Here is a 26,459-nt window from a genome sequence, read left to right on the forward strand (position 1 = left end):
TAGAGCCATCGAAGACGGGGCAATTGTCCCAATGTCTAGCCTGAAGACAGGCGCCTCTCGGCGGATACATGAGTAATGAGCGCCGTTACCGCCTGGAGGTCATAGATCTCCGCTACCGGCAAAACACACTTAAAATTACACACAATCTTTACTAACAATCCACAGATTTTGGTTTTGAAGAACTACATTCTCGCATGAAAAAGTGTTAAAACTTTATTTCATTACATATTAAAAGCAGTATTTATAATATTATGTGCCTTCTCATCCACCATTACAGCTTGATGCAGCTTGGTGCGAAATGAATCCTGGGAGGAAAAAATAATAATTCTTAATACACTCCAAACGAACTTTATTTTTATTATTAAAGTCAGAGATATGTAATATTTTGAATGGCGAAGAAAAAAATTAACTTTATATTTCAATGAATATATCACTTTTGCACTGCTTCGGTTCAGGGCTCGTGTGACATTGAATCAGATTCAGATATTTTATCAGACGTGTTCATGAGCTCATAGTCATCAACATGCAATTTGTGTACAAGCAGTACACGAACCAAGCAATATGATGAAATATTAATGAATTATATGTCTACGTCTTACAATATTATGCAAAATGGAATCGGTTTCAGGCGAATTCGACTCTTTACTGTTCACTTAAAGGAGCCGATTCATTGAACAGAACTGACTCGACTCGACCGCAAACAAGCGCCATCGCCACATACGACGCCTCGTCTCTTCACCCAACGAATTCATCCTCGGTAAGTGTTAAAATATGACTTTTGTCCGTTAAATTATTGTTGTATGTGTATTTCTGTATAGTGCATGTCATTTAACTGGAATTTACCGAGTACTTTGGTTGTACTCGCACATACAGGGTTTAAGCGCGCCTTTTTTTTAAACAAGAAATTAACGACGCCAGATGGTGATTGTAGTGTTTTCTGAGGTAACATAGCATAACGTTAACGTTAGTTCCTGAAAAAAAGAAAGGGAATTTTCTTTAATTAACTTCTTGTTTACTGCATTTTCTGTTTCAGTACAAGACTGAAGTAAAGGTGAATGACTGTGACTTTAAGGTAAGCTCTGGCTTTCACTTAAGTTAACGTTACGGTTAGTCACCATCATGTACGTTAATGTTGTTCACTGTTACGTTAACGTTAAGTTAGTTAAATAAACTAAACTCATTATGAAACAAGTCTTAACTGTTTTATTAAATGAGGCTTATAATACAATTCAGTTGTATTATTTTAAACTAACACTAACACAGTACATATTGTATATTTCTCACTGGTGTTAATGCATAACATTTACTAATGAGAACTAATTGTATATTGTCACTAACTGTAGATTTTATTTTTTGGTGTTCAGGTGTACCTGATAATAGCTGAAGTGTGAGGTGAGTGTAAATTCTGAGCACACAAATATAACCTAAATTCATTATCACAGTCTAAACCTATATATATATATATATATATATATATATATATATATATATATATATATATATATATATATATATATACACACACACACACACACACACAGTATGTGTGTGTGTGTGTTAGGTTGAGTCTTTTTCAACTCTTATTATATTCATTTTTTTTGCAGCCACAGCCACTGATGTTGAAACACTGATGCCAATCACCCCTCTCTTGATTATTAAAGGTAATGTTGAACCTTCCTCGTTTTTATTAGATTTTTAAATGTCAGGTTTTTCACAAATTTGTTGTGAGCAGTTTCTTGTACAAACTCTTTTTCTTCTTCCAGAAGTTCCACCAGTACCTCCAGTCGTAGTAAATATTAGACAAAGATTTTTTTAAACTATAGTTTTTATTTTTATTAGCAATTTTACTGGGCATGTGTGCTTGTTTGCTTGGTTTTTAATAGGCAGAGCATGGAATGTCAACTTTGTTTCTACAAACAAATGTAATTATTCACAAACATCTCTAATTTAGTCTTTCTTTCCCCAGCAGTACAACATCAAACAAACAGTCTTATTCCTTGGAGGGTCGAGTGGTCATGGGACCTCACCTGGATTTAACGACTGACTTTGGATCTGGTCTGAAATTGAAGTATGCTGAAGTTGCCTTTTGCACTCTGGAATTTAAGGTAATGTCTACAATAAATATTGTAACCGAGAGCTTGTTTTCGGGGGGTTAAACAAGGAATGTATAGGAGCACAAGTCATAACTCCCCTTGTCCCCTTGTTATAAAGGGCCGTGTTGCAGACTCAGTTTGTTTGTCTGTGCTGGAGACCAGAGGGAAAGCTGTCTTTAAAAGGATGGGGCTCTTATACCATATGTGAAGTTACCTATTCAGGTGAGTGGATTACATACAAGTCATTGCAAATGCATAAATAGTGGGAATTTTTTACTGTGAAGCACAAATTAAGTGAAACTCAAAAAACGTTGAAAAATGTTTGGAATATTTACAAAAAAACTTGATTGAAATGAATACAACACAAGTGCTGTATCACTTCAATCAAGTTTTTTGCAAAATTTTCCTAATATTCAAATCATGAAAAATTAGCTTGATGCAAGAAACATCCTGCTAGTATTCAAGAGCAAGTGCTGTGATGCATGTGTTAACTTTGCAATAAGTGTGAACCCAGCATTAGATTATAGTCTGTAAACAGAAGGTGTAAATTAAATCAACTGTTTTAAAATGCTCTGCCTAGGTCATTAAAACCACTATTTGTTGTTGGACTGTTCGTGATTGTGTGTTTGTGATGGAAATGGTTTTCAGATGTTTTTGTTTAAATGATTGCAGTTTGACTGAGCTACAGTATTGTCAGCATGTTCAAACTGAGCTAACAGTAATTTTGCTCTGTAGTGCAGCAGTAGTGTCCCAGTAGTGTTGTATGAAGCTAACTGTTTGTCTGCCCTTTTGCTTATAGGTGCTTTTTGGGCACCAGTTTGGAGATGGAAGACAGACGAAGTCAAAGAAGCAGAGAAGACACATCAACCAGCAAGTGTGTAAAATTATCAGGAAAATGATTCATGATATATATATATATATATATATATATATATATATATATATATATATATATATATATATATATATAATGAGAGAGAGAGAGAGCGCACTCTGAAGCACTGCTTTTTATATGTATGCTACATATGATGTCAGATTTTTTTGTTATTATGTTCTTAGGATTTTTTGGGGCTTCACCTTCACCTTTTGAAAGTTTTCTGAAATGCTTCACAGATGTCATTAAGCTGTTAAATAAATCTGTAAAATGTATGCGTGTTTGTTTTTATTTTGATTTTAGAGTCTTCTCAGATCACCCAAAAATGAAGATTATGTCATCATTTACGCATTTTCAGGTTGTTTAGACACAAAGGGGAATATTTGATATTTTTATTCCTGTGTTTAACAAAAAAATCATTTTTAACAGAGCTGGAACAACCTGAGGGTGAGTAAATCAAGATAGAATTTTCATTTTTGTGTGACCTAAATTTGCTTTGAAATTTTACAGCACCAAACTTTACAGTTAAATCATGTATTGAAACGGCAACCTACTGCTAAATCACAGTAATCATATTGCAAATTCACAGTAAAATATAGTTAATTCTACAAGATAATACTGTAAAATCACAGTAACGGACTTTATTATCTACTGTAAAGTTACAATATATGGTTGTAATTTCACAATAATTTAATGTGACAAAACCACAGTAAATTACTGTGAACTACCTCACAATAATTTACTGTGAATTTACATACAGTAATTTACTGTGAAAGTAATGCAATTATTAGCCAGTAATTTACTGTGAATTTAAGGTCAAATTTTTTACAGTGTAGGGTTGTAGCCGGCTGTATGTTTGCCTCCCGATCTCTCTCTCTCTCTCTCTCTCTCCCGCTCCCTCTATGCCGGTCATTTATGTACTGTAGGTCCGCCTTCACGACAGCTGATGCCTCTCATTTCTGTAGGTCCGCCTTTTTGACAGCTGATTGGTCAGGAGACCGATCTATCATCATTTGGCGACGCAGCGCGGGAATGTAAAAAGCAATTCAGGAAGAGCGGGAGAGAGAGCGCTTTTTCCTTTGATCTCGTTTTTCGTGTATTTTTCTGACATGATTATGATTTTCGTTGTTTTTGCTTAACTTTCGTTTGGGTAAAATTATTTTGCATTACTTTTGCCCACTTTAAGAAATTTTGTGAGGTTTGTACATTTTTATTTCAATTGATTTGTATATTATTTTTAAGCTCCGCTCCTTCCCGACAATATAGCTGTATCTCCTCAAGTTCAGTCTTAGTGTAAGGTGGATAGGGAAAATGTCATATGATTTCCATTTTGCAAACACGTAGAAAATGTATTGTTAAAGACATCAGGTAAGAGGTGAAGGTCATCTTTGTTTATTTTATTCAGTATAGGGAAGAATGCGGCGCACGGCGCTGAAGACCTTTTTTTTCTTTTCATCAGTTTTAGCGAGGTAAGAGGGGTTATTCATGAGTTAGAATTGTTTTATTATATTTATTTCTTTTGTTTGTCTCCACTATCACCCCCTTGCTCGAGTTTAACTAATTTTTGTTTGATACTTTTGTTTGAATTTGTTACTTTATTATATTATTTTTATTAGTGTAAATATTTCTCTTTTTTTGTATATTTGGGCGTTATTCTGGTTTTACTTTTGTACAATAAATCACTTTTGTTGGCAGTTCTGTTGCTTACACCCTCACATTGTGAAATTACCCCACTTTTTAAATGTTTTTCCTTACAAGTAAGTTTCGTGAAACAGTTGAGACAGACAGGCGTGCGCTTTGTCTACGACACAAATTCTATTCCTGTACTCAACTGGAAAACCAAAATGTTTCCACACAGATGACTTAAATGTGTCTTGGGGATCTGCAATCTCAGTGCTATGTGAAGCAGCCATCCTGCATCCAGTAGTAACGAGTGTGATGCTTACTCAAGTCACATGACATAACATGCACTAAAATACTAACTTTAGAATATAATATTTAGAACAAATTCTCATCATTACTAAAACAATTTAATCAAATATTATAATAAAGATGTGTTTAAATTGGTTCAGTTAGTTAGAGACAAGTGACGTCAACCTCAACAATGGGCAGCAGGGGGCGTGAGAGTACCGCGGTACGCCACGAGAGTTTCGCGATACCTATCGTGGTTGGTATATCGCGATATTTCGGTTCGGTTTTAATATTGTTACACCCCTACATGTTGGTGCCCTCGAGATTACACAGAGGAATGATGAGCTCTACTAGCACTGTATGTTGCTACGATTACTACTGGCAGAAGTGCATTCATTTGGAACTGTGGTCAAAACTGACTGCAACTACTTGTGCATAAAAGGTCCCGTGAAGTGCTTTGAAACTTGCCTTTTTTTCATTGTTTGACGTAATCTCAACTAGAGTTGTGAACCTACACTGGTCTCACGGTTTGGTTTGATTACCATTATCATACTATTGATTCGGTTCAATTCGATATCTCGGTGCATCACGGTGCGTTGACGATGCTTTCCATACACAGTTTTATATTTTTTCACAGCACAGCAATTCTTGTATTAAATTGTATAAATATATTTATATTTACTATTTTTAATACAATTTTGTCCTTCAATACAAACAGTCAGATATATAAATTGTACCTTTAAACAACACAAGTATTTATAGCAAATAAACAAATATAAATATTCGGCTGGCTTTCTGAGCCTTGAATACCAAGTTCTTTCTTACACCCCTTTGATTGCTCAACAGAAAGGGCTGCGATTGGCTATTCACAGATGAGTGACACTGATAAACGGCATCGGCGATCTCAGCTGATTCATAATAGACTCGGTGGAGAAAACTTTGCAGACATGCGCTTATGTCTGTATCCAAAAGTATCGCTGTAACAGCTTAGAGGAGAGGAAACGTCACGCCAGCAGGACAAATGGGCCACAGTCAGAGAGAGGGAAATGGAGTTTACTTTCATTCTGTCAATCGCAGTAAAATAGGGGCTTCTGCTGTAAGTGTCAGTGAAAGACTGTCCAGCAAACACACACGCAGTGAAATTGTGCAGTTTCTGCATTTTTAAGTAGTTAGAGCGTTGTACATACTCTAGCTCACCTCCCTTGCCATAATAAGCTACAGCCACATAGCGCATATGAGATACATGACGTCAGCACATAATAACCAGTTATGATTATTACTGAACTAAAACCAAATTGTCAGTGTCTGCATTACTGTGCACCAAAGAAACAATTAATTTTGACACCCCTAAATAAACACTAATTTTTCTCTAGAGCAAACAGTAGTAAGTTATGCCATTAGTTATCTCCTGGTGCCTTTGTAATGTTTTTTCATAATGTGTAACAGCTGCAAACAACTCAACAATTGTACTGTACTTTGCTGTTGCTAGCTGCTATATTATGTGTCACTAGCAATACTTTTAGTTGACCTTTTAGCGCCATAGTTCGGTTATACAAAATTCTGATTGGGCAGAAAAAAGTGTGCTCACTCAATTGTGATTGAATCGATTGCGATTCAATTTCGATTAATCACACAGCCCTAGAACATACTTTAGCAAGGAAGGTGAGATGCATGTGTGAGTCATTTAAAAAAGCTCTAACAATTTTAAAAGCCTAATGTAAATCTAGGAACATTACACAGCTTGTAGGGACAGTGTTTCATTGACATTGTGGGTAACTTGTAATTCCAAGTTTACGTGTTTTTGTTTTGTTTATTTGTTTTTTATTATATAGAAATTATAATGGCAATGTCTACATCGTATGTGCTCCTATGATGCTTTAGAAATTTTCCAACGTGACCAGCTTAGTAAGTTTTGAACAGCCTTCCAGTCTACCTGACCTCTAAGTGTGAACATGAGGTCTCTTAGGCCTAGAGCACATGTGTAATCTCTGGTGCCTTTACATTTATTTTTTCTTTCACGGTTGAGTGAATAATTGGCTTCTTTCACTGTTATTGTTAATAAGCTCGGTTCTGTGGCAGTTTTCCTTGGATTTTTGGCCTGGGTTAATTTTCCAAGGATACCCCTTTATTCAAACACTGTCATATTCGAATCTCTTTCGGATCTGAAAATCAAACACTAAAACATGTAAAACTTGAGCATTCATATTGTGTTTCTGTGTCTATAAAGAGATCTATCTCACTGATTTCTTCATCCTTATTCAATTCAAATTGGTCACAAATATGGTTGTCATGATACTGGAATTCGGTACCAATCAATACTAAAATTTTTAAAATGTCCTTTTCCTGCTAACATTGGAGCGATGTTGAGCAAGTTCTTAAACACAGCTGATTTGCTTTGTGTTTACGTGCTCAACAGAAATGACTGTAATTGGCCATGAAGGTCATCAGTTCACCAAACTCACCACTGTTTACTAAGTCTAACCACGGATACAGAGTCGCTGGAGCATTTTGAAGTCACGATTCATCAGCGAAAGCATGTCAGCTTATAGACAAACCAGCTGATCAACATGACTTTAAAACACTCCAGTGTCCCTGTATCTGAGGTTACACTCAGTAAACAGCGGTGAGTTCAGTGAACTAATGACCTTCACGACCAAACACAGTCATTTCTGTTGAGCACTTGAACATGAAGGCAAATCAGTGCTGTTAAGGAACGCCCTAATAGCGCTCAAATGTTTGTGGGAAATTTATGTTTTTAAAATTCCAGTATCGATTGGTACAAAATTCCAATATCGTGACAACCTTAGTCAAAACATGAGTGATCAGAATCCGTGTCCTTCATCACCTGAGATATCTCCTCATTGATAGGGAATGAGTTAATAATTGCTCTCAGTTAAAGTGCTTTGTTTGTCCAAACTGTTGTTAAGTAAATGTCAAAGGATCCATGCACATAGATTAATTGCATGGTTTCCTACCTTTGCATGCACGTCGGTGTGATATAGCCTTGCTCATGTCTCTGTAGTAGCCCTCTTTACAGTAGTGGCAGTGGCGTCCGGCGGTGTTGTGTCTGCAGTTCAGGCAGACTCCTCCACTCCTGCGGCCTGACAACTTATACAGCTCCATGTTGAAGCGGCAGCGGCGGGCATGTAGGTTACAGTGACAAGCTATGGGAGAGGAGAAAGAAGAGAGAAAAGTTGAAAATTTCCCACAAATATCTGTTTCTGTTTAAAAATACATTTTTACGTGTTCCTTTCGAGACCTGTAATTCACAGGAAATTGCCCTACTAAAGGGCAAATGACTAAGAGATCACATTCCCTGATTTGAACAAATGCTTATCTGTAAAATACCCGTGACGTACATTTTCACCCTCACAGAGTATTATATATTTATTGAACAATCACACAATTGCTTTACTGCTGTCATATTCTTCAGGGATTGTGGTTCTTGCTGATGTGGAATCTGAATGTGATGTGATGTGGAATGATTTAGGTGGTGTTTTCGGTCCCTTGTTGGTCATTGAAGACTCTTAACACGGTGGGAGAAATCATATAGATGTTTGACTGGTGTCCTGAGAGAGCTTTATTATTGTAATGACATCACTGGCTCTCTGGGCTTCCGTCCATTTACAACGTTTCATTAAAAGACAATGGCTTCATAAAAGTACTCACTCCAGATCCTGTGCACACACACACACACACCTGCTCATGACTTTGACCTCTGACTTTTAAAGACAAAATATTATGCTAGTTTTACCATCCCTTGTGAGTATTATGAAAAAGATGTGGATATTTAGTTAGTAGTCAGTCAACAGTTTTATTACATATTTATTTGATTTAATTTTGGGAGCGGTATAAAAGAATGTACTTTATCGTTTTTTTATCCATCAATCCACCCCTCCATCTATCAATTCATTGATTCACCCATCAATCCACTGTTCTGTTCTTTTCTTTTAGCTTCATTGTTTTCAATCTGTCCATCTGTCAAAATGGATTTTTCTGTCAGACCTGTCATTCTATTATCCTGCCATTCTGCCTATCATCCATCCATCATTCTATCTATCATTCCACAAATCCATATACACAGCCATTATCCATAAATCTATCCATCATTCTATTATTCTTTCCATTCATTCATTCATTCATCCATCCATCCATCCATCATTCTACAAATCCATAAAGTCAGCCATTATCCATAAATCCACCCATCATTCTATTATTCTGCCATTCTGTCCATCCATCCATCCACCCATCATTCTACAAATCCATTTATCCAGCCATTATCTGTAAACGCACTCATCATTCTTTTTATTATTTTGCCATTCTGTCCATCCATACATTCCATACAGTCATTATCCATAAATCCACCCATCATTCTGTCTATTATTCTGACATTCTGTCCATCCATCCATCCATCCATCCATCTGTCCATCCATCAATCCATCATTGTATCTATCATTCTACAAATCCATGTATCAGCCATTTTCCATAAATCCACCCATTATTCTATCTATTATTCTGCCATTTTGTCCATCTATCCATCTATCTATCCATCCATCACTCTATCGTTCTACAAATTCATGTATCCAGCTATTATCTATAAATCCACCATCATTCTATTATTTTGCCATTCTATCCGCCCATCCATCCTTTTATCTATCATTCTACAAATCCATTTTTCCAGCCATTATCTGTAAACCCACCCATCATTTTATTTATTATTCTGCCATTCTGTCCATTTATCCAATCATCCATCCATCATTCTATTATTCTATGAATACATATATTTCCAGGTATTATCTATAAATCCAACCATCTTTCTATTATTCTGCCATTCTGTCCATCCATCCATCATTCTACAAATCCATATATCAGCCATTATTCATAAATCCACCCATCATTCTATCTATTATTCTGATATTCTGTCCATCCATCCATCATTCCATCTATCATTCAACAAATTCATATATCCAGCCATTATCTATAAATCCAGTCATCATATCTATAATTCTGCCATTCTGTCCATCCATCCATCCATCGTTCTGTCATTGTATTGTTCTATCAATGTTTTTTATCTATTTATCAAATCTTCTTGTTCTCTTCTGTCATTAATTTATTGTTCTGTCCATCTAAAGATCAATATTTTGTCAAATGTTATATCTATCTATCTATCTTTCCGATTTTCCATCCTTATTTTGTCAAATATTCCATTCATATAAATCAGTCACAAGCATCTTTATTCCCAACACAGCAACTGAAATAACCTCAAAAGAGAAGCTGTATTCATACCACTGCACAGACACTACAGCCACACTCACTCACTCCAGCTGAGTGTGCCTAAATAGGGATACAGTCTCTCACACACACAGAAAAGAAGTGTTAAGCAGCTGTCATGTTTTATCCCGCTGACACCTAGAACACTTCAACCCATCAGCACAGCGATAACATATCAGATCTGGATAATCTCTTTTTTCACTATCTTTCATGAGACTTCCAACTGCAACACTTTCACTTTGAGAAGAACACTGACAAGAAGCTGGGATAAACTACTGGGTTGTTTTAAACAAATGTTAGGCTAAATATGGACAAAACCAATGATGTTTAAATTAAATTAAATTAAATTATGATTAAATTAAATTAAATTAAATTAAATTAAATTAAATTAAATTAAATTAAATTAAATTAAATTAAATTGAGCCACTTAACCTAATGGTTTGGTTTATGCATATTTGACTAAGGTTGAACCAGCGCAACATTTTTATAGTGTATACTCATGTTTGTGACTAAAGAAAAAAAAAGGTTTACTATAAAAATTGAATTGTTCTTCTTGTGTTTTTCATGTTTCCCCAGTTCTCTGAAAGCAATGAACATATTTTTCCATTATTTTATTATGAATCATTATGGATTTATTTTTGCCACAATTCTGTCCTCTCATTAAACTGCTTTGTACATTTGTCAAACATTGTTTGCACACTACACCCTTGCTTGCTTTTCCTTTCTATCTGCTCTCTTCTGATAGTATCAAATATGCCCCAGTTAATCAGACATTAAGGTGATGATTTATTACCAGTTACATAAACTATCTGGAAATGGAAAAAAGTCCATTTATTCAGGTCATTGTGGAAGGCACACCATGCTACTTTTTGCATGTGAAAGTCATTCAGTTGAGCAGGGCTCCATTATTCACATTAGGGGCCAGTTCCTCTCACTCGGAAGCCTTGCAGGGGTTTTGGGGCTGAGTGATTGTTAATCCTCAGAGAACTGAAAATCTGCTTCAAGAGGTGTAGAAATGGATCGAATTATCAGGCTAAACTGAGATGGTATAAACATGGTTAAATGAACTGAATCTGCCATTAACGTTACCACTGAGTGCTTCCAAATGGTGCATGAAGACCAAAGAGGGCGGATAAATGGACTATTAGTGTTTGCACATGCTTAAAAGGTGCCAACAATTATGCATATATATATATATATATATATATATATATATATATATATATATATATATATATATATATATATATATATATATATATATATATTTTTTTTTTTTTTTTTTTTTTTAACTGGACTCCATAAGACAGCCGCTACTTTAAGAACTTAAAACTAGTTTCAAATTCAACTGCATTAGTTTTTTCCATATGATGGAAAGTAACAAAGCTTCCAAGAGGGTGACTGTACTGTAATAAATCTTATTTATCTCTCTGGAATCCTTTTGATGGCCTGTGATAAATGTAAGCTCAAAGGAAAAAGAGAGTCACTCAAAAGTCACTCATAATCTAAGAGAAATGGCTTATGTGATTGTTGATACGATGAATTGTCATGTGATTTGAGAATAAACATTTAGCTGGAAAGGATGTACAGTGTGCGCTCTGCTTTAGATTTTTTTGTTCTGTCAAAAATCATTTTCAACAGTTATTCCTGTAAGTAATTAGCTAGTTTTTCCAGTAAGTAGTCTCTCTTTTATTCCTCTAAACTGTCTGGTTTTACTGAATTTGTTCAAACAATTCTCTTTCTTTATTAAGTGTTGGAATCTTTGAATCATTCTGGTGAATCTATTAATCCTGAATGATTTTGCCATCCCATAAAGTATCTTGCTGTAGACTGAGCAGTTCATTCTAGTAATCCATTCATATGTTGTAGCAGAATGTTAAATCATTAAAGTGAGTCAGTTCATCTTGAATGAATCCTAATCATAATACTTAATCAATTGTTCTCTTTCTAGATATTTACCTAATTCTGAAATGTTTGAATCATTCAAAAGAATTGATTCATCCTGAATGAATCTCTCTACCATATGTATATTGCTCTGGATTGTCTGATTCAAGTGGTTCATATTAACAATGCTCTTTTTATATAGTAACAAAATGTTTGAATCATTCTAGTGAATTGATTTACCCCAGTGGCTCTCTCTTAAATGTCTTGCCAAATTGTGTAAAATCATTCTAGTAAGTCAACGAATCTCTCTCACTTGCTGAGTTAAACTTTCATTGAAAAGTCAGATTCATTTTAGTGAATCGGATTGTTCAGACAGTTCAGGTATTGTAAATCAATGGATTAAAAACAATTCAAGATTCAGGTTCTATATGTTTTAGTTGTAAAGTAAGAGTGTATTTCTTGTATTATTTGTGCTTTTTATGATTAAACATATACTGCCCAAAGTAGGCTTTTTTAGGAGCTGAAAAAGCATATTGATTAAAATTATATCATAAAAATGATATTTTATGTTTTATGTATAGATTCGGTAGGTTACTGTTATGCTTTCTTTGCTGGTACAGTCTCCATTAGATTTATTTATTCTGATTTAAGAAATTAAATCACACTATTCTATTCCAAACAATTGAAAGGCTCAACATGTTTGCTGCTTCTTGTTCGTTTCTACAAATCTTTTGGACAGGTCTGTGTTCGCCCGAGTGTGCTGTGATGTAATGATGGGTGAAAATTAAGGGGGCGTTTCTGTTATGGGCCCTGCTCTAATCGTTTGCCAGCACCAATTAGCAGGGCAATCGGACCTCCCTGCTTTCTTGTTTCTCTAACTGCTTGCCACAGTTGCCTGGAGAAAGTGTTATACAGTGTCTCAACAAATACAATCTGAGCAAATAAAACCACAGCACATGCTTGAATAGAAAAAAAAAAAACAGCAAGGGCTTATTCCCCCACTAACTGGCTGTGAAATCGCTACTGCATTCATCACAAATCAGCACAACATTACAATTAGACAAGGCAAGGCAGGTTTATTTATACAGCACTTTTCATTCACAATGGTAATGCCAAGTGCTTTACATAGAAACGAGATTAAAAAAATAATTAAAACAAACTAAAATGTGTTAAAACTGTGTTATTTAAAAAAAGGGAAAAAATTACATAATTAGATTGTTTTGGCCTGCTTAAGTATTACTAAATACCAAAGTAGAGTGAAAATAAATAAATATGTTTAAATGTTAACATATATTAAAGAACATATGTTAAAAAGCATATTAAACTTAAATGTTGGGAAGGGTATCTGCTGCGTAAAACATGTGCTGGATAAGTTGGTGGTTCATTCCGCTGTGGTGACCCCTGATTAATAAAGGGACTAAGCTAAAAAGAAAATGAATGAATGAATGTTAAAATAATCAATAATTATTGATGTTCAGGTTTTAATTTCTTTCATGAATAAAATCTCTAGTAGATGAGTGCCAATGACAACAGCATGTAATGGATAATAATACATAATAGCCAGAATATCTCAGGCTATTTCTCTTGTTTAGAGTCCTGGAAGAGACCCAGGAAAATCCCGTCAGGAATCCGACTGGTACTGTTGCTTCAGTCTACGCAATCACAGAGGGAAACAGTCCAACATTTCTCAGAAACGTAACTCGTTTCTCATGGCCTGTGTATCTTCATGTCACACTCTATTGACTCCTCGTAGGACTCCTGCGCTGTGTTATTAAACCTCTTTCTGTACCAGAACGGCTGTGGGTACACAAGCCTTTACAGTAACCCGGACTGCCTGGGCGGGCAGCGTTGGAAAACATTGGCCCATAAAAATTTCCAATTAAATCACCGGCTGACACATTAGTCGCACTAATATTTCAGGGCTTCTGAGCAGTTTGCGAAAACAAACAAAAATACGACGTGTTCTGCTAAGCGAGAGTGTGTTTCCTCTTGGAATACAATCAGTGCAGAAATGTGCCAGGCTGAAACTCATCGCACCACGCTGACTTATTGCATCAATGAATCACTGCGCCGTTTGTTAGTCATTTGATTTATCTCTGAGCTTTGCCAGTTTGTTTTCATAAACGCAACACACCCTTTGAGTAATTGGTGATTAATTTGCAGCTCTTTCATTTTCGTTTCATGTACAGTGTTGAAGAATGTAAGAGTAACTGTAAATCTGAGGGAAAAGAGCTGCTGCTTAGATGCTTTTCCAAACTCGCATGGAAATTTCCTGGTCAATTAAGACATGCGACATCCAGGAGTATGGAGATCCTGCTGGATCCATGATTTAATGCATCTAATTAGACTTTTACTAGAGTTCCTGTAGCTTAACTACTATAGCATGACGTTAGCAATGGTTAGGTTTTGAGGTTGATTCCCAGTGAGCGACCAGGGTTGTGAACCAAATTGGACGATAGGGACTTATGTTTATTATGTCAAAGTGGAACTTCAAAAAATAGTCATGAAACTGACATTTTAAATTAGAAAGCTGAGCTGACCAAAACAAGCTGTGAACATTAGCCTGAAAGAATTAATGGAAGTTTTCTGATCGCAAGTGGTGGTTTTAACATTTCCGTCTCGCATTAAAGGATATAATTCACCTAGAAAGAAATTTCTGTCATTATTTATATGTCCTCCACTTGTTCCAAACATGTTTTAGTTTCTTTCTTCTGTTAAACACAAAGGAACATATACTGAAGAGTGTTCATATTCTCCCACTGACTTCCATAGCATGTTTTGTTTCCATATATGTCAATGGCAATGGCTGCCGATTTTCAACTTTCTTCAGAATATCTTTTATATATATATATATATATATATATATTTTTTTTTTTTTTTTTTTTTTTTTTTTCGGGGTTTTCACCTTTATTGTATCGGACAGTAAAGAGTATTGACAGGAAAGCATGGGGAGAAGAGAAAGTGGAAGGATCGGCATAGGACCGTGAGGTGGCTGTCAATCTCGGGTCGCTGTGAGCACCGGAGTGCATGTGTCAACACGCTAACCACCACACCACTGACGCCGATCTTCAGAATATCTTTTTAACTGACAAAGAAATTTATAAACGTTAAGAACTATGGAGTAAATTGTAGGAAAATGTTTATTTTGGGGTCTACTATTTCTTTTAACAGTATCCCAGCAAACAATTTTGTGGTTAATCAACGTCTAATAGACATCTAAACATAGACAGATTGGCTAAAACAAGGCTAAATTTGGGCTGTCGGTAAAAAATCTGATAGACATCTAAGAATCTAGACTGGTGGTCAAATAGGCCGATTAGACAGACTTTATATGTGTAGTCATTCATTTCTGTTTATTTGATGACTAGTCTAGTTTTGACCGATTCTTAGACCTGTATTAGATTTTCACTGGCAGCTCAAGTTTAGCCTTGTTTTAGCCAAGACGATTATGTTTAGACGTCTATTAGACATCTTTTAATAACAAAAAATGCTTGTTGGGATGTGTCACTTTTGGTTCATATCTTGCTGAGACCCTTCCTTCATTTCACTGCACAATACAGAAATTAAGCACAAGTGAACATTCTGATTGTAATCCTTATCTTCGTACAAAACTGCAAAATATGAATACTTGTTTTGATGCTCTTTCTCACAACACAACCTATAACATTCATGTGCAGCTTAGTAAGCAGAGAGTAGATGGCTTTGAAAGTGGACAATTTCAAAACATTTCAGACGCTTTTTATATCTCAGGGATGTTATTTTATGGATTGGTTTTTATTTTTGGAAGGGGGGGGGGGGGTCTCCATTATCATCAAAGCAGACGACCCGCTTCATTTCAGACATCTTTCAGGGATGTAATTCTATACCTACCGAGGCTACTGTGCATATAACATAAGGATATTGTGTAGTCCTATGATGTGACATTTGCTTGTCATGACCACATGCTCTACTCTATACATTATAAACAAAGCCAGGACGCACATTTGTTGTAATTCTCAGCAAGTGATCTATCCTTAAGTCTTCATTAATTTAATGCTACAACCTAGCACCTCAAATTTATTACCTGAAAGTGTCACAAGTTTAAATGATATTACACATTTATAAAAATATATTTTATAATTAATTAAAACTAGGATATTATAAAGGGACTAAGCCAAAAGAAAAGTGCAAGTGATAAACTCTAAATTACAGGGAAAAGTTATATTCTGTGGACACAAGAGAACTAACCGAGTTAGAGGCGCCATCTAACAGCGGTGTATAGATCTGTCCCGACATTAAGGTAAAAAGTATAAACCTATTAAATATTACTTAGGTCATTTAATATGATAAAACAAAAAACTTGTGTGGCCAATAACAAATATTTATCTAAAAAAATATTATGTATTATTTTTTTTTTTTAATTATTATGATGTAAAAACACGCAAGCATATACAGTTGAAGTCAGAATTATGAGCCCCTCTGTTTATTTTTTTTTCCCAATTTCTATTTAACGGAAGGATTTCTAAACATAATAGTTTTAATAACTCATCTCTAATAACTGATTTATTTTATATTTGCCATGATGACAGTAAATAATATTTTTCTAGATATTTTTCAAGACACTTCTATACAGCTTAAAGTGACATTTGAAGGCTTAACTAGGTTATTTAGGTTAACTAGGCAGGTTAGGGTAATTAGGCAAGTTATTGTAATATGATGGTTTGTTCTGTAGACAAAAAAAAGTTAGATTACAGGGACTAATAATTTTGACCTTAAAATGATTCATAAAAAAATTATTTTATTTTATTTTAGCCAAAATAATATGAAGAAAAAATATTATCAGACATACTGTGTAATTTTCCTTGCGGTGTTAAACATCATTTGGGAAATATTTTTAAAAGAAAAAAAAATCAAAATTCAATATATCACATTGAGTCACATTGACAAAAAACGCATCTTAATACCAAATGTAAATGCGGTTTACAGTAAAACCTGTGATGCACAGATTATTTTCTTACCAGTCCTGTTTCAAACACTGCTTAGTTCTTATTCAAATGTAAATCGTGCATCCTTAAATCAAAATATTCTACTATAATTTGTAAAGTAAGTTTAGTTGTTGTTTTCTGTTGGTAAAAATTTTTAATTCACCAAACTTACTATAATGATAATCCTTCACTGGACTATAATAATTTATTATAGGTTATTTTATTAATATTTCTTACTGGAAAACCACATCTCTGCAAACTTCAAACTGATGGCCTGCAGATTTCATCGGATTAAACTGTCAACACAATTGCATATTTCACAGCTCATACTGTATATTATAGCCTGAATGTAATCCCTCCCTTCGAAGAAATCATGGTTAAAAATGGATAAAAAAAACTCAGGCACCAGCTATTAACAGCAATGTCTCTCCCATATCCTTTAACCAAATCACATTTAAATACAACTACTTTTTGTTTGCATGTACATTTAGTCATTTGGCAGACACTTTTGTCCAAAGCGACTTATAATTGGAGAAACATTCAGACACTTGAGATGGTGGCTGACTGTAATTATCACTGTTTAAATGATCTATTTGTCAGAAAGAGACAAATACAGTCAGAGACAAATACACATATCTTAACTATATACCAATAGTAGCTTTGCTTTGGTATTGTTGGTACTATCAGGTTGAGCTGCAGTAAATCTGTGATCCAGCATAAACATGATCCTAGTTTTGGACAATGGCAGTATTTTCTGAGCGCAATGCCCACTTTTTTGGATTTCTCGAAATTCTGTAAGTTGTACGTACATTTTTAAAGAGTCACCCTGAGTAAATGTTCCTTCAGTAAACTTCAATAAAATAGCTCAAGTCATCTCAAGAGTTCAAACCGGAAGACAAGTGGAATAGGCGGAATGGAAAACATTCGAGATCGGAGTTGATTGCAAAAGATAAAGACATTTGTAGCGGCACTGGACACCAGACGCCGAAGAATTTGGCAGGACTGGATAGGCTTCCCCATGGAACATAAATCAGTTTGAAAGAGGGGGACCACAATGTGAGCGCTTCCCGTCGGTTTGGCATTCCTTCTGTTTTTCGAGCCTGTGTAAATCATGCTCACGACAGGCCCGGCCTGCAGATGTGTGGCCGTCGGTTCCACCACAGCTGGAGTCGGGAGTCCAAATCCCAAATGATCCGTAAATAGGAATCTCCCTCGAATCACAGCGTGATGTGGCATGGGATGGAGAGATTGTGCTTTTCCACTGCAGGTGTCGTCATTGTCTCTCACCAGCTGAGATTTACAGGTCTTGAACGGCACTAAGAAGCCTCATTGACAATGCATTACAGGAATGCAGCTCCATGCTGAGAGAAGACCTTCGTGATGAGCTTTACAAGGTGTAACAGTTGGACGTGGGTGATTGCTAAACAATGCGTGACTACAGTACAGTAATATCAGTCTGAAGGGGTGTTTACATGCCACTGCTTTCAGTTTTATGTTGTGCTGCACAATATACTGTTTCAGCATCGATATGCTCTGCAATACATTGCAGGATTTGCATGATCAAGTTGGGATTTTAATTAACCTGGAGGTTCTGAACATGAGCCATTGCAAAGCTTAACTCTAATCTAAAAGTGTAAATTATATTTAATTTGTGTGTTTTAAGCCCGGTGACTAAGAGTTTAAGTGAATTTAAATCAATTGTGCACAAGAAATTATAAAGTTTGCCACTTTAGCAAATATTACTTGTGTTCATTTATAGAATGAAGACCATGCAGTGTTTATAATATATTTATTGCCCTTCTGTACCTAAATACTGTTAGAATTCCCAGGAAACCATAAGCACGGTTTATTTGATTTTTACCTTTGTTGTATTGTATAGATTGTCCTTTATTTGAATATTTTACTTCGTATGTTTTTGGACAATTTTATATATTGTATGCTGATGCACATATATAAAAATTATAAAAACTAAATATCACAATATCAGCTTTTCCAATATCCTGCAGCCCTTATATATAATATAACCCTTTTATACATACATTTATACAACAGTTCTGTCTGGTTCTTAAATCTGATTGGCTGATAGCCATGTGATATTCTGCAAATAACAGCACTTATCAGCCTCTTAACTCTTCACCTTTGTGTATTACTCCTCCCACAACAAGCAACAAGCAGAGGACACTCTACAGTTTGACAAAAATTGCTGCTGTTGGACAACATAATGCACTTTAAAGGCTTTTAAAGGTGAGAATGTAGTTGTTTAGATTGCAAATGTGCAGGACCATTTATAAGAACAGCACCTATTTTAAATATTCATAATTTCGGAGAAAAGCATAGCAAAGACAGTTGACATTGTCCATCCATAAGATGGCAACAGAGACCGTATAATAAGCTTTTAGAGGAGAAAAACAGCGTAATTTCTAACTACAGCTGAACAAATCATTATTAAACTGGTAAGTGATATTCCAAGTTGATCTCTGTTTTTTGTATGTTGTAGTGCTGTATTTATACTATAGTAATTGTAGTGCTTTTTGGTTTGCCATCTGTTTGTTTCTAATGCATCTCCTGTGTTCGATACTGCTAAATGCCTACACACGTTTAGCGTTTTTCCTTAACTTTGCTTTGGCTTTACGCTAGAGAATCATTTAAACACTAGCTCTAAAGTGATGCTGGTGAAGTAGCAGCGGTTTCAGCTGTTCTGACGTCTGCTGCAGATGTAAATGAATGGTAGAAGAAAGTAGTTCCTCTTACACAAGGGTTTTTAGACTTTTATGTTTGATTTTCTTTTTTGTATACACGATTATGCTGACAAACTGTTGTATATGGGCAATATCACACTTGTATAGATGCAGTATCACACAGTGCAATATGTCTGTGTATTGTCACTGGTGGTGGGACACCAAGGCACTCTGCCTGCGGCCTCATGTCAACGCACGCCATTGCTGATATACAGCCACATTGCACTGCTACTCCTGTGATGTTATATTATTATATATATCACAGGTGTCAAACTCAGTTCCAAAAGGGCTGCAGCTCTGCACAGTTTAGTTCCAACCCTAATTAAACACACCTGATCAACTTAATTGAGTCCTTCAGGCTTGTTTGAAACCTACAGGTAAGTGTGTTGGAGCAGGGTTGGAACTAAACTGTGCAGGGCTTTGGCCCTCCAGGAATTGAGTTTGACACCCCTGATATATAAGCCCCTTTCACACAGTGATACCGGAAAATATCCGGAAAATTTACGGAACGACTTTACCGGTATGTTCAAAAAAGCGCTGTTCACACAGGCGAGGACGTTACGGAAATTTTCCGGAAAAGAGCATTCACACATCCATTCCAAAATACCGGTAAATTCTGACATCATTCACCACAAATGAGCTTTAAACGGCTGCGCTTGTATTTGTAAACATTTGACTAAATTACAAACTCTTTTGATGATCAATATTGTAAACAACTTTCACAGGATCACTTTCGCATGTCGAGATGTTCATAATATGTGCGTGTGCTGCCGCTCACAGGCTGTTTCATGGGCACACGCAAAGCTTGAAGGTAAACAAACAACGGCTTATCATAAGCATCTTATCGATGATTATTTGCACAGTTGGCATTAAGGATAACATATAAACGTTATCTGACTAACTTCTAGCAGCTAAATGCGTCTGGAAAAATATTCAAAGGCTTTTATTCTCACAAACCGCGCGGACGTAAATGCGTCTGACTGTTGTGATTGGCTAAAGCAGAAGTCTTACGTCAGCACGTTCTAGACGTGCACGCGCTTATTCCGGAAATATTCCTTCTGCGTTCACACAGCGCAGCATTCCGGCAAATTGCCGGTAATGTTACAACTTCTCTTTCCGGAAAATAGCCAGAACGAATTTACCGGTATTTTCAAAAAGGACCTGTTCACACATACAACCTTTCCGGAAAATTGCCGGTAATTTTCCGGAAAGGTCTGTATGTGTGAAAGGGGCTATATAGTCAACATTTCTTACCATTTATCAAGAATATAGTGTAATGCTTTTGGTTTGTGTATATGTTCAGGCAATGTTTCTTTACAAAGCAACACTGCCAACTACTGGTTTGGAATATGTACAGCATTTTTAGGCATTTTCACTATTCTTTGTTAAAGAAATAGTTCACCCAAAATGTAAAATTACTCCAATATTATCTCTCTGTAAATGACTTTCTTTTGTCAGAGGAAGTTTTACACTTTATCCTGGCTTTTCGATGTTTTACAATGTTGTTGGGTAGTGGCCCTGTTTTTAAAGCTTCAAAAAGCATAGAAGTTCATTGTAAAACTAACCCATTCACTGTCAGGGGGTAAATGCATGTCTTATGAAGCAGATCTTTGGGGGGTTTTTTTGTAACTAAAAATATTTCAATTTTTTTCATTAGAAACTTAAATCACTGACTTCCAATGGCTGCAGACTGCAAAAATGTCCTCTGACTCAATGTATTGTATGAGGATCGACATAAGACGTAAAACGCATTTGTAGTGGAACCCCTACTGAGAGTAGAAGAACAAGGATAACTACAGTAAATAATATAATGTTTAACAGTAACACCAAGCCAACTAGGTTTCTTGTTTGTCATTGTCTTCTGTATGAAAAAAAACTGTTTGGTAAGTGATTCCGAGTAAACGTGTCTATTCCCACAGCTTCTGCGAATACACCTAACATCATGCATCAAGTTCGAGAAGATTTTGTGTTTGGATTCAGCAGTAAACTCATTTTGACAGTGTTGTTTTCAGTACAAAAATCAGATTTTCACTTTCAGACAGTGATGTTTGATGTCCTACAATTTCAAATAAAAGTCTCATTTAAACATGCTTTCATTTGCTGCTTATTAAATTCCTCCATGTTTAAATGTTTCACATATTTTCCTCTAATCTCCGCATAGCATTTGCAAAAAAAGACAGCATACTGCATTGTTTTTAAGGGCTCATGTCATGTGAAATCAGATTTATTTAAATTAAAAGTTTAATAAACATTTTAAAACATATTTTCAGAACTCAATACATCCTCCCCAGTCTTTCTTAAGCTAAGACATTAATGTTTTAGACATTACTGCGAAAGAGGAACTTCTTTGACTGCAGAGCACTCATATCGATAAGCAAACCCCAGATTAGCTTGATATGAGGTGTTTCTAGAGCTACTAATTAATGTTTGCCGGAGGAACAGAAAGCAGCAGTGAGTCTGCTGCCAGTCAAGGAAATGAGATGAGTTTTGCACTCTAGAGGTGTGTTTTCTGTAGACACCACAGCAGGCCCAAGCTCGAGCAGTCTGCCACGCTCTCCGGCTGTAAATTACAAACTCCAGGAGGGCATCTGTACTTACTGCGCTTTCAATGTTCAGCTGAAAGCCTGTCATACATAACAGCGAAAGTTGCTTCTGATATGGTGAATTTTTCTAATTACATGGCTTCAGCATTGAGATTTGATGAGTGAGATGTCCAAGTAGTTTGAAGTTGAAGTAGTTTCAAGTAACACTACACCTGTTTAGTGGCAAATCCTTGAAAAAATAAACGCAAGTACAGTGCTCAGAATACATGAGTACAGCCCATTTAGAAAATAAATATTTTTATCCATTTTTCAGTAAATATAGGCAATGTATTTTTGTGCATTTGAACAAAACAGATTTAACAAACAGATATCATCATGTTATTATTATTTATTCAAAAAATATTTTTTTCACCAAACATATTAAGAAATTGAAAGATAATACAATTAAATAAATAAAAAATTTCAACTAAATTTTTCACATTTTTTTGCTTTTCTTGATTCTTCCTCTTTTTTAAAATTTGTATTTGATATTTTTCTATAACATATAAATTTGGGTGTACTAGTTTTTGGACTAGTTTTTTTTTTTGTTAGATAAGCTCCAGATTAGGCTTCAGTATTGACTAATCTAATGTATGTGCACAAATATAATATTGTAGAGCTTCCTATTAAAAATATGAATTTAAAAGATAGATTTGTGAGTGCTGCATTATATGCTGAGCACTGTATGATACTGTATATTGTTAACTTGTCTATTTATTAAATTCTTCAATGCCTGAGCATGTGGTTTGATTTAGTATTGCTTGAAAATCACAATATTGCTTTGTAATCATACACTCAAGGTAATGAATCACGATGAAGTTTATCATTATGTAACCTTTTCATTAAATTTAATTTGTCAGTTTTTTAAAAAATGTATGCTGTCAGACTCCTTAGAATCAATCTTAAGCTCTTTAAATTGAATACTATTAGATTTAGTAAGTTACAAGATATTAATATGGTGTACATACCGTATATCTAGCTGTATTTTGTAAGAAGCATTTAAAACACTTTGGATGTATTGATATTATTACGAACAAGATTTATGTAGTTGTTTCATTTATGATTATTTAACAAATTCCAATCAAACAAAGTTTATTAGTTCAATTATGTTAAAAGTGTGTAATCAAAATGGATGGACATTTTATATGAAATTAGAATACATAAATCTTATTTCATTCATTAATTTTCCTTCAGCTTAGTCCCTTGATTTATCAGGGTCGCTACAGCGGAATGAAAATGGAAACATCCATACACTCTCATTCACACACATATACTACCGCCAATTTACTGTGTTTAATTCACCTTTAGCACATGTCTTTGGACTGTGAGAGAAACCGTGGAGCACCCGGAGGAAACCCACGCCAACATGGGGAGAACATGCAAACTCCACACAAAAATGCCAACTGATCCAGCCGAGGCTCAAACCAGTGATCTTTTTATATGTATAGGTTTTGACATGCACAGCTTGAGTTTTCAGTCTCTTGGTCCACATCAAATGATTCACACAAACGTACCTGTTTGAGTTGTTTAAATTTTACAGACATCTTGTAATTAAGAATAATTTATATGTAAAGTATGTTACATAAACTATATGTAAGTATGTAAACTGAAGAGAAAAATGTTGTATTAGAAGTTGAAAAAACAAAAAATGCAAAAACAAGTGAATATAATTTTTAAATGTGTTATTTAATTTTTATTTATTTATTTATTTACAGTATTTACAGTTATTTATATACAGTATACACTTATTGGCCACTTTATTAGGTACACCTGTCAAACTGCTCTTGAACGCAAATTTCTGATCAGCTAATCACGTGGCAGCAACTCAATGCATTTAGCCATGTAGACATGGTCAAGACGAACTGCTGCAGTTCAAACCAAGCACCAGAATGGAGAAGAAATGTGATTTAAGTGACTTTGAACGTGGTATGGTTTTTGGTGCTAGACGGGCTGGTCCAAGTATTTCAGAAACTGCTGATCTACTGGGATTTTCACGCACAATCATCTCTAGGGTTTACAGAGAATGTTCCAAAAAAGAGAAAATATCAAGTGAGCGGCATTTCTGTGGGCACAAAAATCCCTTGTTGATGCCAGAGGTCAAAGGAGAATGGCCAGACTGGTTCCAGCTGATAGAAAGGCAACAGTAACACAAAAAAAAAGGTGTGCAGAAGAGCATCTCTGAATGCACAACATGTCGCATCAGAAGACCAGACCGGGTACTAGTAAGATGTACCTAATAAAATGGCCGATAAGTGTATATGATCAGTTTTTAAATGTTTATAATTTAATTAAATCTAGGATAATAAAATAAATAACAAAACATTATTATTATTAGTTACAAATTGAATTATCAATAGTATTATCAATCGTAATAATAATTATTACACGCTGCATTAAATGTGTCAAAGCAGGCAGCAAAATCCAGTTTTGCATGTAACTCCAAAAAGCAAGAAATCCAAAAAACTTGATGACTAAAATTAGTTGTTTAGAGTCTTGACATTTTGTATTCAACAGTCAGATCTCTGCATATGGTTCGCATATACACAAGCTTTCATTTTACAGTGAACAATTTTAGTCACTGTGCAATCCATCCTGAAAAGTAGTGTGTAGAAAGCCTGATGTTCTGCTGTCTAGATAAGGCAAGCAACATTTCAGACAGCACCGTGAGAATATGAAACCTGAAAGGCTGAGCACATTGCGCCACACACGCACACTGTCTAATGAAGCACACTTGTAGCTATAGGTGGCTTTCCAGCAACAGGGTGGGAAAGGAAGAGGGAAAGATCTTCCTGCTGTGAGCCAGAAGTGTGTTGTCCCAGGAAACACACTGAAGCCAATTACATCCTGACAGAAGAGCACACACACAAAAACACTCAGACACACACATACTGTGACCTGCGCAACTGTTTGTCTGCTCAGCCCTGGAAACATAGACACGCAGTACGTCATTATATCTGTCAGTACAATGTGGCTCATCAGACCCATGGAATATTTCAAGTATGCTGAAATAAACTTGGTAAAATTAGCTTTTTTTTCCAAATGCAAATGTTTACTCTTCTTTTTGGAATTTGTTTGGAATCTTTTTTTTATTTTTATTGTTTATTTTCTTGTAAATAAACGCTTAAATTAAGAAATCAAACTCTCATTGAACAAACAGTTTTAAGCTTGCAGATAAAAAGTTCTTCTGAGTAAACTCAACATTGAGCTAAAATATGCCCACCTACAATACATACTTATAATTTTAAACTCAGTTAACAATTTGTAGGTTTTATTTATTAAATGTAACAACTATGATGTCTCATTTGTTAACACTAGTTAATGCATTGCCTAAGATTAAAAAAATAATAATTTTTATAGCATTTATTTGCGCTTATCGACTGTTTTTAATGTTCATTAATGGAAATATCCATAGTCATGTTGTAGTTCAACGGGAATTACATATTAATGGATACAACGTTTGATTTAAAAAGTAGTCATAACTGTTGGGAAGAGTATATATATATATATATATATATATATATATATATATATATATATATATATATATATATATATATATATATATATATATATATATATATATATATTACATACATACATACACACACACATCATCCCTGATGAGAGAACAATAATTTCTAACACTTTAGGTTATGGAAGATTTGTAAACTAAATAAAATTTAAATAATAGGATTAATTGTAAATAGTAAGTCATTATTCATTTTTCTAACATGTTAAACAACAACATTAGCGTTTCCTGAAGCACTATTTTCTGTAAAAACCATTCTAGCTGCCTTTATTGTTTTGGTTGAATCACATTAATTTGTTATAGTAAACTCAACTTACATCAGTAAAAATATTAAAAATATTGACTTAAACTTTGTATTTTTTTATTTTTTTTATTAAGCTTTTTTATTCCTTTGATGTCAAAGTGTCCCATGATCCATAGAAGTCATTTTTTACCTTGCGTAATGTTTTTAAAATAATTAATTCTTTTTTTTTTTCATTTACTAATCCCAATTGAACAATGATTCATATTTAAAAGAATGTTCTTAATAGTGCTTCAGGAAAAGTTTCTGTTGTTGTTTAACATGTTAGGATAATGATTGATATCTTTAACTATTAATCTTGTTATTTAAATT

At 34.9% G+C, this 26,459-nt stretch overlaps 2 protein-coding genes and 1 long non-coding RNA gene across 15 annotated transcripts in view; 2 read left to right on the forward strand and 1 right to left on the reverse strand.

The window, feature by feature from the left end:
- Nucleotides 1-26,459, forward strand: part of pik3r6b (phosphoinositide-3-kinase regulatory subunit 6b) — a 146,697-nt gene that overhangs the window by 66,755 nt on the left and 53,483 nt on the right. The window lies entirely within an intron of this gene.
- Nucleotides 1-26,459, reverse strand: part of ntn1b (netrin 1b) — a 105,254-nt gene that overhangs the window by 58,551 nt on the left and 20,244 nt on the right. For all 3 annotated transcript variants that reach the window (XM_087242074.1, XM_087242073.1, NM_130998.1), the window contains 1 exon segment: nucleotides 7,854-8,042. In XM_087242074.1, coding sequence (XP_087098200.1) covers nucleotides 7,854-8,042 — 189 coding nt within the window.
- LOC147845629 (uncharacterized) lies at nucleotides 673-4,661 on the forward strand. Of its 6 annotated transcripts, none has more exons than XR_015480149.1 (9): nucleotides 673-757; nucleotides 874-942; nucleotides 1,034-1,072; nucleotides 1,365-1,392; nucleotides 1,605-1,661; nucleotides 1,967-2,105; nucleotides 2,212-2,315; nucleotides 2,893-2,967; nucleotides 3,933-4,661. It is a non-coding gene; the product is annotated as an uncharacterized LOC147845629 (long non-coding RNA). The 6 variants fall into 6 exon arrangements; XR_015480150.1 differs by having other exon boundaries at nucleotides 1,970-2,105; XR_015480146.1 differs by lacking the exon at nucleotides 874-942.

This window comes from Danio rerio, chromosome 3 (assembly GCF_052040795.2).
Source record: "Danio rerio strain M-AB ecotype USA chromosome 3, GRCz13ab, whole genome shotgun sequence".
Lineage (NCBI taxonomy): Eukaryota > Metazoa > Chordata > Actinopteri > Cypriniformes > Danionidae > Danio > Danio rerio.